Source organism: Clupea harengus, chromosome 14 (assembly GCF_900700415.2).
Source record: "Clupea harengus chromosome 14, Ch_v2.0.2, whole genome shotgun sequence".
In the NCBI taxonomy this organism is placed as follows: domain Eukaryota; kingdom Metazoa; phylum Chordata; class Actinopteri; order Clupeiformes; family Clupeidae; genus Clupea; species Clupea harengus.
This window is the reverse complement of record NC_045165.1, coordinates 9508467-9521237: the sequence shown is the minus strand read 5'-3', so window position 1 is coordinate 9521237 and position 12771 is coordinate 9508467. Positions and strand designations below refer to the sequence as shown.

General features: G+C 45.4%; 1 protein-coding gene across 1 annotated transcript; it reads left to right on the top strand.

Moving 5' to 3' along the window:
- The first annotated feature begins 968 nt into the window (after window positions 1-968).
- Window positions 969-11799, top strand: LOC105890981. The gene is made up of 16 exons (XM_031580432.2): window positions 969-1114; window positions 2783-2881; window positions 3206-3370; window positions 3719-3849; window positions 4109-4272; window positions 4506-4607; window positions 4950-5070; window positions 5320-5458; window positions 6459-6563; window positions 6865-6954; window positions 7159-7310; window positions 7556-7675; window positions 8297-8536; window positions 10249-10732; window positions 10828-10928; window positions 11065-11799. Exons 2-16 carry the CDS (start codon window positions 2840-2842, stop codon window positions 11171-11173), a joined length of 2265 nt encoding a protein of 754 aa, XP_031436292.1. The 5' UTR covers window positions 969-1114; window positions 2783-2839; the 3' UTR covers window positions 11174-11799.
- The last annotated feature ends 972 nt before the right edge of the window (window positions 11800-12771 follow it).

Sequence of the window (12771 nt, the reverse complement as noted above, 5' to 3'; positions counted from 1 at the left end):
TGGAACTGTGCGTGTTTGTTAGAGCTTGACAGCAGTCCTCGTATTGCAAAGTATTAGTCCACATATGTGGTGAGAAAATATCCAGCAAATCTGGAAACTATTTTGACGTATAGAAATTATCTTATTAGGATATTTTATTATTGGAAAGCTAATCTAGGCCGTAGGCTACACTACGCTACTAAACCTAAACTGAGACTAGTAGCCTAGAAAGTGCAGTCCTGCCACAGTGAGCGCATCCCGGAGGAGTTGGCTGATCTTTTCCTGTTCTGGGGACAGTCCTCGCACACACCTTGAAGAGGCTGCGTATTGAGGGGTGCGTTGGGACTCTGTTCCTAGAACTGCAGTGTAGGACGCAGAGTAACCGGAGGAGTATCTTGGGAATGGGGTTTGATTGCGGACTGTACCTCTCGCGCTGACGTTCTCAAGGGACCTTCCACAGCGGTATCGGATATCTGTCTCTGTTCTTCACTCGTTCGTTCACACATCCACACGAACCACAGGGATATATGCACCACGCTGACTAAATGCGCAAAGGAGTGTAGCTCTCATTTAGAATAGGCTTAAATATTGTTGAAAGGACGTTAGATTATTTCTAAAGGCATGATAAGTGAGGTATTTTTTCGGTGTGTGACGGACGGACGAATGGTTTTTAGTCCACTCCTGGGAAAGGGATAAGTTGTGATTGGGTCCAGGTGAGTCTCTGTGTTTTGTTTCTTGTTTCAGGTAACAGTCGTATTATTAGGCTATAAGGATAATAATATGTTTTATCTTTGTTTGATTCTAGCCTAGAATTTATTTAATAATAGACGCAATTAATGCGCATTGAAGAAAACGTGTAGGCTATTAAGATTATGTGATGACAAGTTTGAAACAAATCGAATCATTCACCATTTATTTAACAGCTATTTAACAAACGTTTTTTCATTTTTCTTTAGGTCTCTCTCTCACACACACTGTCTTTCTTTCTCCTCTCCCTTGTGCCATGTGTGTGAGGCCCGACGGGCGGTCGGGCAGTGGCCGGTTGTGACTCGACTCAGCCATTTTTCCCTGCCGCGTTGCGCGCATTGGCGAGCGTGCCGCTTCCTGTTGCTGGCAGGGCAACGCACCAGCTCAGGTAGTGTAAACAGACACCCGGTACCGCGCTATCGCTCGGCCCTTCTGTCGGGGGGAACACACGGGCCGATCTCCAGGCCTTTCTCTATTTAGATCATTTCGGTCAGGGACACAGATGGTGATACGCATTGAAAGCTGTCTGTAGCTAAACTGTGGCTGGGTTGGTATTCTTTCTGTCATATATCATGGCCTATTACCAACAATGTGCCAGTACTTAAAAAAAAATATGAATTATTGACACACCTTTTTCTTCATATATGCTGATAGGGAAAGACATAATGGCAAAACAGACGCCATTTAGGGATTAAACGTTTTGAATGGTTTGTGGGTGCTTCAGAATTTCCCATGTGAGTGTAGAGTTTTATTTGTCTCTATTAGATAGGAAGGGAAATTGAGGGGAAATTATGTAACGTGCATTTGTAACATGACTACTTTCTATGACTTCAGAGCAGAAAAATGAAGGGACGACTAAGTGTTCACTTTCACCATTGTGTGTTTTGTGTGTGACACCCAATCCGACCCATTTTACAGCTGGGGGTAGGAAATCTCGTTCAGGACAGAGAACAGAACACAAAGCAGCTCAGTGTGAGATCATCTGATCATTAATGTTTCTCCTGTGAATAGGGATTTGGAGGAAAACAGACAGGGTCATAGACAGGCCCTCCGTACCTTAGCCAAGGTACTTTAGCCCACACTCAACACTGGTGTGGCCTTTTGTTGGCACTTTCAAGGTCACTGGGTCAAGATCAGATCCAATGTTTGCCTTTGTAATGTTTTTTTTACCCACTAACTAAAAGTCTCAAATCAGGAACCCTCTCTATCCGCTAATTTTGGTGCTGATGCTCCTATAGAAGAAATGATATACATCCAACTCAAGCTATTGCTAATCTCTCTGATATTTGTATACTCTTAGTCATTCTGGATATCCAGTCATAACTGTAAAAAGGTGGTCTTGGTTAATTTCAAATCAGTTTTTATAGTGTAAGTGGACTAGTGATAGGATATAGTAGTTAGCTAAGACTGTTTCCAGATCAGTAACTAGGCTTGTGTTGCAATGCCTCGTGAGCGTGCTGGACCTTTGGCTCGGAGCCTGTTTCATAGGTCTGTTTTCTCAGTGTGAGATCAAGCACAGATGCAATGACTGCAAACAGATTAATCTGTTCCATAAGGGCCTCTATGTGCGCACACACACAAGTCCGTGTGAGCTTGTTAGTGTTGGGCTGTTCAACAATCACAGTATGTGGATACAGTATATTTGGTAAATTTCGGTAGAAAATCCCAATGCGCGTGCAGGTACGTAAACATTGAGGTTTTTTTGTTTTGTTTTGTGCACATTGGTACATTAGCATAAACATGAAAATGTAAAAATATACAGTTTGTATGGAAATCATTTACATTTATTTGTATGTTTTTGGTATATACTATATGTATATTATTTATGTGATTACATTTCAAATTCAGTGTAAAATTGACCCTGAATTGAACAGAAGCAGGTATAAAAGGTATAAAATAATTAATGTGTGCATGGTGTTTTGTTTATAGAGGGCATCAAACCGCATACATACATTCGTCCAGTGTGAGGAAATCATCTCTCTCTCTCTCTCTCTCTCTCTCTCTCTCTCTCTCTCTGTGTGTGTGTGTTTGTATGTGCGTGTGTTGACACATTTAGTGCTGCAGAGAGACCCTTGGTGCTGCTCTCCTTCCCAGCACAAGAGAGCAGGCGAGCATGAAGTCTCACGAGGGAGAGCTGGTGAGGGAGATCTCCAAGGTACTTTATAACAAGCCCACAGTAAACAGCCGCTCATCGCCATACACACAATGCTGAGCAAGCAAATGCACACACGTATCCAACAAATCACAATGTCACCCTGTATTCACACGTCAAACGCGAGAGAGCCACACCACCTCTCACTGGAATATGATGATTGATTTGTTTCAACCAGTACCCAGACCTAGTACAGGCTCTTCTGTGCGAATTTCATTGTGTCACGTGTAACCGTCGCCGTTTGTTGTTGTTGTTGTTGTTGTTGCATTGTGCTCGTGCGTTACATTGTGTGTGTGTGTGTGTTGCGTTGTGCGCTGTGCTGCTCAGCTGCAGGGCATCGTGTCGGAGCTGAAGGCTGGCTTCTCGCGGGCGCTGCTGGAGCTCAGCCACATCCAGCACGGGGACAGCCGACTGCAGAGCCAGCTGCAGGAGACCCAGAGCTGTTGCCACAAGCGCGCCCTGCACCTGGAGGCCATGGTGCAGTCTCTCAGGGTAACATAGACAATGTGAAACATGAACAAAGTGCAGACTCTTGCTCTCTACAATGCTACCTCATATACGCTGATGCTGCTGTATATTATGTGACGGTACTTTAAAACAGTCCATTAAGTAGGCTATAGTGTAGCACACTAATTATCCATGAGTAACAACACATTAATACTTGTAATTCTCTGTACCTTAGTAAGTATGTGCAAGTATCGCTGTGCTGTTGCTCATCAGTAATACATCATATGCTACATTATGCTAAATAGTGTACATACAAGGGCTAAAATATGAATTGTAACTGACTAGGCTATTGTTTACAGCTTTTCCTGCATTGCACGTTTTTTTCTGCTGTAGGAAGAGCTAGAGGAGGTCCGTGCTCAGATTAGGCTACTATATGGCGACCGCTTCAAACCAGACCAGGAGTCAAAGACGCCACAGTCTGCTGAAGCCCGTGCTCAAGGGTCAGGGGTCACACAGGGAGACAGGTAATCATGGCGATCATAATTAAGTTCAAGATCAAGAGTCTATGGTTTTGTTGTTTTTCTGTGAAATGTATCAAATAAGCTTTAAAAATTGGCCTAGTTGCCCAATAAGCAATGATACACCCAGAGGTCAGGTCAACTTTACTTATACTTTGTTGATTGAATTAGTTAGCTCTGATGTTCACTTTAAATGACCAGTTGTGAGCATTAACACAGTGGATGCTTGAAAAAAAAAAACAGTGAATTGATTGTCTGCGTTCAGTGGGAGCGGGCACAGCTCAAACATGTGCCAGCGTGAGGATGGAGGATGCCAGTGCCAGTCTAGCGGGAGCTCCGCATCTGTGTCGTCCACTGCGTCTCTGAAGGCAGGTCTGCTGCTGCACTGCTACCTGCAGGGCCTCCGTGCGGGCCAGTGCCTGAGCACAGGTGAGCAGCTATCCAGTCATCTATTCTCTAATGAATGCATCTATACAGCCATCCATCCATCCGTTCAATCAATTCATCTATATATCCATTTACTCATTCATCACTCCACTTAGCCTTGTATTCACCCAACCATCCATCACTCCATTTACCCATCTTACCCAAATGTCTACCTATCCATCCATCCATCCATCCATTCACCCGTCTTCAATGTGGTTTTTTTTCTCTCTCTTCAGACGGTACAGTCAGTTGTCAAGTGGTGCCCATGTGTGTGAGGGTTCCTCAGGCTGTGATTGGTCCCTGGGGAGGAGAGGTGCCACGCCCCTGCTCTCTTGAGGGTACAGCATCACCTTTATACTGTAAAGTTTAAATCAAAGATTCCCCAAAATGGATGTAAGGGCTTTGTGCTGCGGATTTTCACATTGTCAGACAAATTAAAAAAATATTAAATATTAAAAGCTAAACAATATTTGGAAAAGAAGAAAAAAGAAAAAAGCCAAACCAGGCTATTTCAATAGCCCATTATAATAACTTCAAGAGTGCCATTTTGGACTATTTGAATCAAACTCTCTTCTTAGTAGAGTTTATTAATGACAGATGGGTGGGCAAACACAGGGAGGGATAGATAGAGTGCATTTAAAGGTATTCAATCCCCCACTGTGGCTGTCTTGACTTTGCAGGTAGGAGGCAGCAGGTAATTGTGCAGTTGTTGCAGTCGGAGTGGGAGTACGTGTCCAGCCTGGGCCAACTCTATGACAAATACAAATCCCCACCTGAACAGGCCAGTGACGTGGAGCCACAGTAAGAGATAATCATACATAAAACATATATATATACACATGAACAAATTGATTTCAATTAGCGTATACACACTCCTTAAGGAACACTAACCCATAGTTTACATGCACTGCTGGATCAAATCTGTAACTCTTCAGAATACTGTATACAGAATACTAATTATCTGAATACTGTATTTAATGTGTCCTTGAGATGCTGAAATACAGTTAACGTGACAAACCTCCTCTCAGAGTGAAATGTTTTGGTTGGTAGTAAGGTATTTCTGAGACATGTGGAGCAGATGCTGCAGCGCCACCTAGTGTTCAGAAACGCCCTGGAGGAGAGGCTGGCTGCAGACCAGTGGAGGTGTCTAGTGGGGGATGTATTTAGCAAACTCACAGGCCATGGAGAGGTAAACAGACACAGACACACATACATACATACATACAAGCACACACACACACACACACACACACACACACACACACACCCGCACGCACGCACGCACGCACGCACGCACGCACGCACGCACGCACGCACGCACGCAAGCACGCACACACACACACACACACACACACACACACACACACACACACACACACACACACACACACACAAACACACACACACACACACACACACACACACACACACACGTGTTTTCAGTAGTGTAACCACACAATCCGCACAACAACACATTGTGAATACACAGTGAAGTGCTGAACCACTCCTGAAGTAGACACAAAGACTCAGCCTCAGCGGGTGAAAATGGATCCTCTAGTGTCACAACAAAAGCTCTGTTCTCTCTATCAAATATATTGCCCTCCCTCCTCTTCCTCCCCCCTCACAGGGAAACCCTGCTTTTTGTGCTGAATCTAGCCTCCAGGAGAGCCGAACGCTCCTCTCTTATCACTAAACCCACCGCTGAGCGGACACTTCACACTGTCAAATCCACGTTACTTGGCAGTTTTTTTTGTAGCTGCTCTAGTTTTTTCTCCCAGAGTCAGGACAAACGCAGGAAGCCAGTCATCAATGCTCTGAGCTGTGGGCTGTTTTTTTTTAGATTGGTTACTGGAGGCCAGATTTTCACTCAGGCTTTCACACAGTCACTGACTCAAGTCTACAGCCAAAGTGCATTTTCTGCTGTGGCTCATTCTGGTGTGTCCTTTTCTGCTAGGAACTGGGAAGTTATCTGGTGTTGTCTTGCAGTTTGTAATTGTAACAGTCAGATGTAAAAAAGAAATGTCCTTTTCAGTACTTCATATAAAACGCCTAATGTGTTGACGAGTTTTCAGAGACACTTCACTTGAAGGGACAATGCTGCTATTGTGTGCTCGACCTCAGGCCAGTAGTTGCCCATTGAAGGTTTGCTTGCCAGTGTAGTGTCACAGGTGTGGTCTGTGCTTTGACAGGCAGCGTTCTCCGAGGCGTATCTGGGCTACGTGTCCACTCTGCCAACCATCCTCAACGCAGAGATCAGCAAGGTACAGCCAGGAGCAAAGACTCACAACACCCAGGTGAGAAAGGTCTACACACCTCCACACAAAGGTGTCTCTTTTATGTGTGTGTGCAGCGTAAAGTTGTCTGGGCATGGTTGATGAAGGCCTAATATTGTCACTTGACACTAACATGTTGTGATGATTGTGTCCTGTGTGTGTGTGTGTGTGTGTGTGTGTGTGTGTGTGTGTGTGTGTGTGTGTGTGTGTGTGTGTGTGTGTGTGTGTGTGTGTGTGTGTGTGTGTGTGTGTGTGTGTGTGTGTGTGTGTGTGTGTGTGTGTGTGTGTGTGTGTGTGTCCTGTCCGTCCATGTTGGCTACAGGGTTGCCAGGAGAAGAAAGAGGGGGCAGGGCTTATATCATTACTGTTCTCACCTGTCTCAAGGATCCACAGCTACTTGAGCATCATACAGGTGTGCTCTCTCTCTCTGTTTCTCTCTCTGTTTCTCTCCTTCTCTCTCTGTCTCTCTCTCTCTCTTTCTCTCTCTCTTACACACACATATTCAATCTAATAAAATCACAATGAGGTTAGGCTTCTCTCTCTCTCATACACACAGACTCTTATGACAACAGAATCCCAGTGAAGTAAGACTCCCTCTGTGTGTATGTGTGTTCAGAGCCTTCTCGACTGGACAGGGGGAGACCACCCTGATCGCCATCTGCTTGTGGACACCCAGATAATACTGGGGCACATCCGTTCCCGTGGCCACACGATGCTAGAGCAAGATGTCCAATCAGATGAGAGCCTGGCTGCAGATACAGGATTAAGGTGGGTTCAGTCAGGGGACACATGATTAAATCATCGTAATAAATACTTTATCAGGCATAATGGCTTATAATGTACTACTGTAATTACTGTGTTAGAGCCGTCCATAATATGTTCTTCGGGTTATTGCATATTGTAATTATAATCTATAATATACCTATAATAATATGCATGTTTGATGAAGATATCGAGATGGTGAACAAGCGTCAAAATATTCAAGGCTGTTTTATTGTGCTCCCTTTTGGCAGGTGTGAGATTCCAAGTCCTGATTGCCCTCCGTCAGCCTTCACCAAATACTCTCCCAACTCCAGGGACACTCTGACACGCTCGCAGACTCATCGCCAGGACAACCAGCCTGCCAACTCACAGTCAGTACTGGCTTTGGCTGCTGCCTCATGGGGTGGATATGTATATATATATATATATATATATATATATATACTGTATATACGATCCTCTACCCACAGGGAACTGCAGTGCTCTCTGTTGAAGTCTGATAAGTGATGACTTTAAGCAGCGAATTATAAAGTGAATCATATGGGAGAGATACAGTGTCGTTTTGCCTTTTAATGGATCATTCGTGACTGGTTAGATTGTGAGAGTCCTCTATTCATCACTTAGTGTAGCACAGAGTCATTGATTTGATGCTTCACAACAAGCAAAGATAGTAGGTCATTAGGATGCCTTCTTTAATTGGATCTATGAGTTAGATAATGCTTCCTTCCACAAATGAAGTATGGCCTCTACAGAAGCTCAAAAGACTCTGAGGAACACATGATGCCATTGTGGTATATGTAATACATGCACCCATTCAGTGACTCCCTAACTCACAACTCGGAAATCACATTTTTCACACACACTCACCTGGCCACACACTCTTTCACTTACTTTCTTTCCCCTGTATTTCTCCATTCTTACCTCTCTCTTTCTTTTTCATGTCATTGTTTTTTTGCCTGAGCCTCTCATTCTCTGTCTCACTGCCAATCCAGCCAATGCCACCCTGTCCCCAGCCCTGCCAGCTGGAACCATGTATCTACGTCACTGGGTTGCTCTGCGTGGACCCTCCCGCCTGATGCCACCCCAGTGCGGGTACCAGGGCCGGGCGACGTGCGGTTTCTCCTGCACCCCTCCGATCCGGGCGCTGCCACAGACAGTGACCCGGGACAGGGCCCCTCCTCGCAGCCACTGGGGAAGAGAGTATACAACACTGATGCCTATCACATCAACAGGTGTGTGTGTGTGTGTGTGTGTGTGTGTGTGTGTGTGTGTGTGTGTGTGTGTGTGTGTGTGTGTGCGTGTGCGTGCATGTGTGTGTGTGTGCGTGTGCGTGCATGGGTGTGTGTGTGTGTCTGTGTGTGTGTGTGTGTGTGTTTGTGTGTGTGTGTGTGTCTGTGCCTGCATGCATGTGTGTGTCTGTCTGTGTGTGTGTGTGTGTGTGTGTGTGTGTGTGTGTGTGTGTGTGTGTGTGTGTGTGTGTGTGTGTGTGTGTGTGTGTGTGTGTGTGTGTGTGTGTGTTTGTGTGTGTGTCTGTGGTCTTAGTTGACAGCAAACAGGTTTCAAAGGGATTGTAGTTTGGATGACCACAGATTAGAATATCTGCAGAGATTTGTCTCCAGCAAACTGTACTAGATTAAGGGATAAATTAAAGTCACTGTCACAAAAGATAAAAGCTGGTGGGAAAGACAACACAATTCTGTCAGAGGTTTTTTTTATCAGAAGTGGTTCTTGTTTTTGAGAAAAGCTGCCCCCCCCCCCCCCCCCCCCCCCTTGTGGCTTGGCTGGGAGGGATGAGCTGATCCTGACAGGTTTGTTTGTGTATTTTAAAGAGCGTCTCCCAAATAAACCAAATCCAATTGAGCATTTCCAGACCACAGTCAAGTCAAGTCAAGTTAAAGTTATTTATAAAGCACATTTAAAAACCACTCACTTTGACCAAAGTTAAATGTATGTAAGTATGTATGTAATGTATGTAAATGTAAACTCCTCAAAAAAAGTTCGGAAACGTTATTTCGGTCGATTATTCCTCCCCTTTAATAATGCCAATTGGAAGCCGGATTAGTCACCTTTACAACGAGGTACAACTTGTAAGGATCGTGCATTCGTGGAATGAGCAACACAGCTAACCGTGTGGGTAGCCTGGTCACACACTGCTGTGAGATGGCATCCCATTCCTCAATCAGGATTTGTCGCAAGTCAGCCAACATTGTTGCGTTGGTCACTCTGACACGTACAGCATGCCCAAGCTGATCCCACAAGTATTCAATTGGGTTGAGGTCTGGACTCACGGCAGGCCATTCCATCCTCTCCACTCCCAAATTCTGGAGGTACTCTGTGATGATCCTGTCTGTGGGGGGGAGTGTTGTCATCCTGGAGGATGGAGTTAGGTCCCAGATTCTGGAGATATGGGATCGCCACTGGCTCCAGAATCTCATTCCGATATCTCACTGAATACCAACAGAATAATATTGCAGGGGATTTTGGCACATTTTTTTGGGCCGCTACCCACACGGTTAGCTGTGTTGCTCATTCCACGAATGCACGATCCTTACAAGTTGTACCTCGTTGTAAAGGTGACTAATCAGGCTTTCCAACGATAAAAAATACTTTTTTTGAGAAGTTTATGTAAGAATAGGTATTCATCATAGGTAAGAGCAGGACTAACACCCACGTGTTTTCAAAAACACTACAGTGCAGTTTACACAGTATAGCATCAATACAGTCAAAAGCAGACTGATTGATCACTTGCAGATCCTTAGATCATCCAGACATGTCTTCTCCAAATGAATGTTAGCATGCCCTCTGTTGGCCATGATGTGCTATTGCCTATTATGTGTTATGTGTGCTATTATGTGTTATTCCCATGAACATTTGCTAGCCACAATGTGTAATTATAAACCTGGTAGTAATGTGGCATCTCCATCTGTCCTTCACCCTCCCCCAGGCCCCAGGTGGATTTTGAGACGGACCCGGAGGAACTGGGCGAGGCGTCGGTTTTCGACTACTCCTCCGTGACGACCTGCAGCCCCGACGACACACTGGAGCTCCACGGCAACGGCCTGGAACAGAGCAACGGCACGGAGGAGAGCCGGGGCGAGGATGAGGAGGAGGAGGAGGAAGACGAGGAGGACAGCCAGATCCCAGTGCTGCTGAAGCCGTCTTACACGCTCCCCCGCATGCAGCCCTCCAGCCAGAGACCCCCCCTCTCCCAGAGGGTGGTGCATCAGGATGGGGCAGTCTGCACCAGGTGGCAGATCCCCCGCGCAGCGCCCAACCCCCCCACACACACGCAGGCGCATGCGCAGATGCAGGCAGGAGGGCAGGTGTGTATGACGTCAGGCGCCGGGGAGAGGAGAGAGAGACGTATGAAGCTGCAGCGGCAACCTTCCAGAGCATTCCGTCCCATCTGGGACCAGCCCTATAGGCAGGTGTGTCACACAAACACACACACACACACACCAACAACAGAAGGTATGCTTACCAGTGCCTCACTGATCTTTGTTTTTGTCACTCATTGGCCCAGGGAGATGAGACTCCTGACAGAGACCAATCACAACCCCACAGAGGAGTGACATCACAGGGCCATTCAGGTTCCAATCCACAGCAGGACAGAAACGGAGTGAGGTAAATCTCATCCAACTCACACACACAGTCAGCTTCAGATTATGTTGTACTTGCCACCTTTTGGGTCTTCTACTCTACTGAGAACTTCTCAGTCAAATACAAATTCATGTGTGTGTGTGTGTGTGTGTGTGTTCAGGTCTTCGCTGTATGGCACTGGGGGCAGAGGCACTCCTGGGACTACACTGAGAAATCCAAATGTTTGGAACGAGAGCGAGGACAGCGAAGGACCTTGCAGCACTGTCTAACACACACAAACACACAGTCATCATGACTCAACGCTTTTTCTTCAATGCCTTTCCTTTGGCGTTGACACTTCTGACATTTGACATGAGTAAGCAGATTCATTCAGGGACACTCAGATCCTAGTGGGACCCCATAGCCTCATAACTTGACACTAGGAGTTTTTGCCATTGGGAAAGCGAGATCTTATAAAACACATGTAATATGTTGGTGCTCTACTCTCAGCTGTAGATGCTGTGTCCGGACGAGCCTGGATACCAGTCCCTATATTATGGACGGCTCTTCTGTTTTTGACAACACACGGACTGATGTGGGCACCTTTAAGTTCACCCCACTCATCCACAGTGCCATTGCTTCAGATGAGTTGATTGGTTTGAGTTGGTCTGAGCTTTAAAGGTGCAGTCCTCGATCCTGGCGAAAGATTGATATTTGAACTCAACAGTCAGTATAATACACCCCTTCCCTTCAGTGCTTCTGAAGCAACATTGCTGATTGGCTGGAATAGTGTATGGCTCGATCTGAACCACTTTCTTCGTTTCCCATTTATAGTTTTTTCGAGCACACACACACACAGAACAGACAGCTAGAGGACTATGACGAGGACACACACAGAACAGACAGCTAGAGGACTATGACGAGAAGTTCTCAGAATTTAACAAAATACGTATTGGATTATTTATCCAGGACCTTAACTTTAAATTCACTGATGTATGTCCTTGAGTCGTGGTGCAGCACAGCAGATGATATTATAACTGTGTTTATATGAGAGTTACTTGCAGCTAATCTCACAAAACCATCATTAACACACACATAGTATAGCACACACAATACACACTCCTCTCCTGCATGGGGATAGAACTCAGAGATGTATAGAATGTATAAAATAACAACAATTATTAATAATAATTCTTAATCAAGACAGGCCTAAATAAAGTTTGATTATGTACAAAATAAGACAAGGTGATTTTTTATTAATCTCTTTGAGAACATGAATACAAAATGCTTTTTTTTTTTTATGGTTAAAGGCCACACACCACCAGCTGCTGACCAAGACCAGGCTGCTACCGCCCAGCATTCTGGGATAGCCTGGAGGACCACGTAAGTGTCAGGGCCAGGGACTTGTACAGGATTTAAACAAACAAAACCAAAAAGAAACAAGAGCACATAACAAAAAAAAAATTAAAATAATGCCAAAGCACACACATATCACCCCCGGGACACAAACAGGATGTGACATCATAGAGGACTCTAGTCCTGTAAGGCCGCCATGTCTGAGGGACCCTCACGGATAACATCCCCACCCCTTCAGGGCGCTGTTGCTGCCTCTTCCTATGTGGGGGGGCAGAAACAGGGCAACCATGCAGTAAGTCTGCATGTCTGTGGAGTGTTTGGATTAAAAGTGTGTGTGCATATTGATGATCAATCATAGGGCATTGAGTACTGGCTTGAGTTTAAAGCGATTAGTGTGTGTGTGTGTGTGGGGGGTTAATATTTTGTATTCATTTCTGATCTCTAACAGTACAGCCTAAAGTGCAGAAAGTGAGACTCATCCCCCTCCTCCTCACTGTGGGGCTTTTAGTTTGTATCCTTCTGGTCAGCCAGA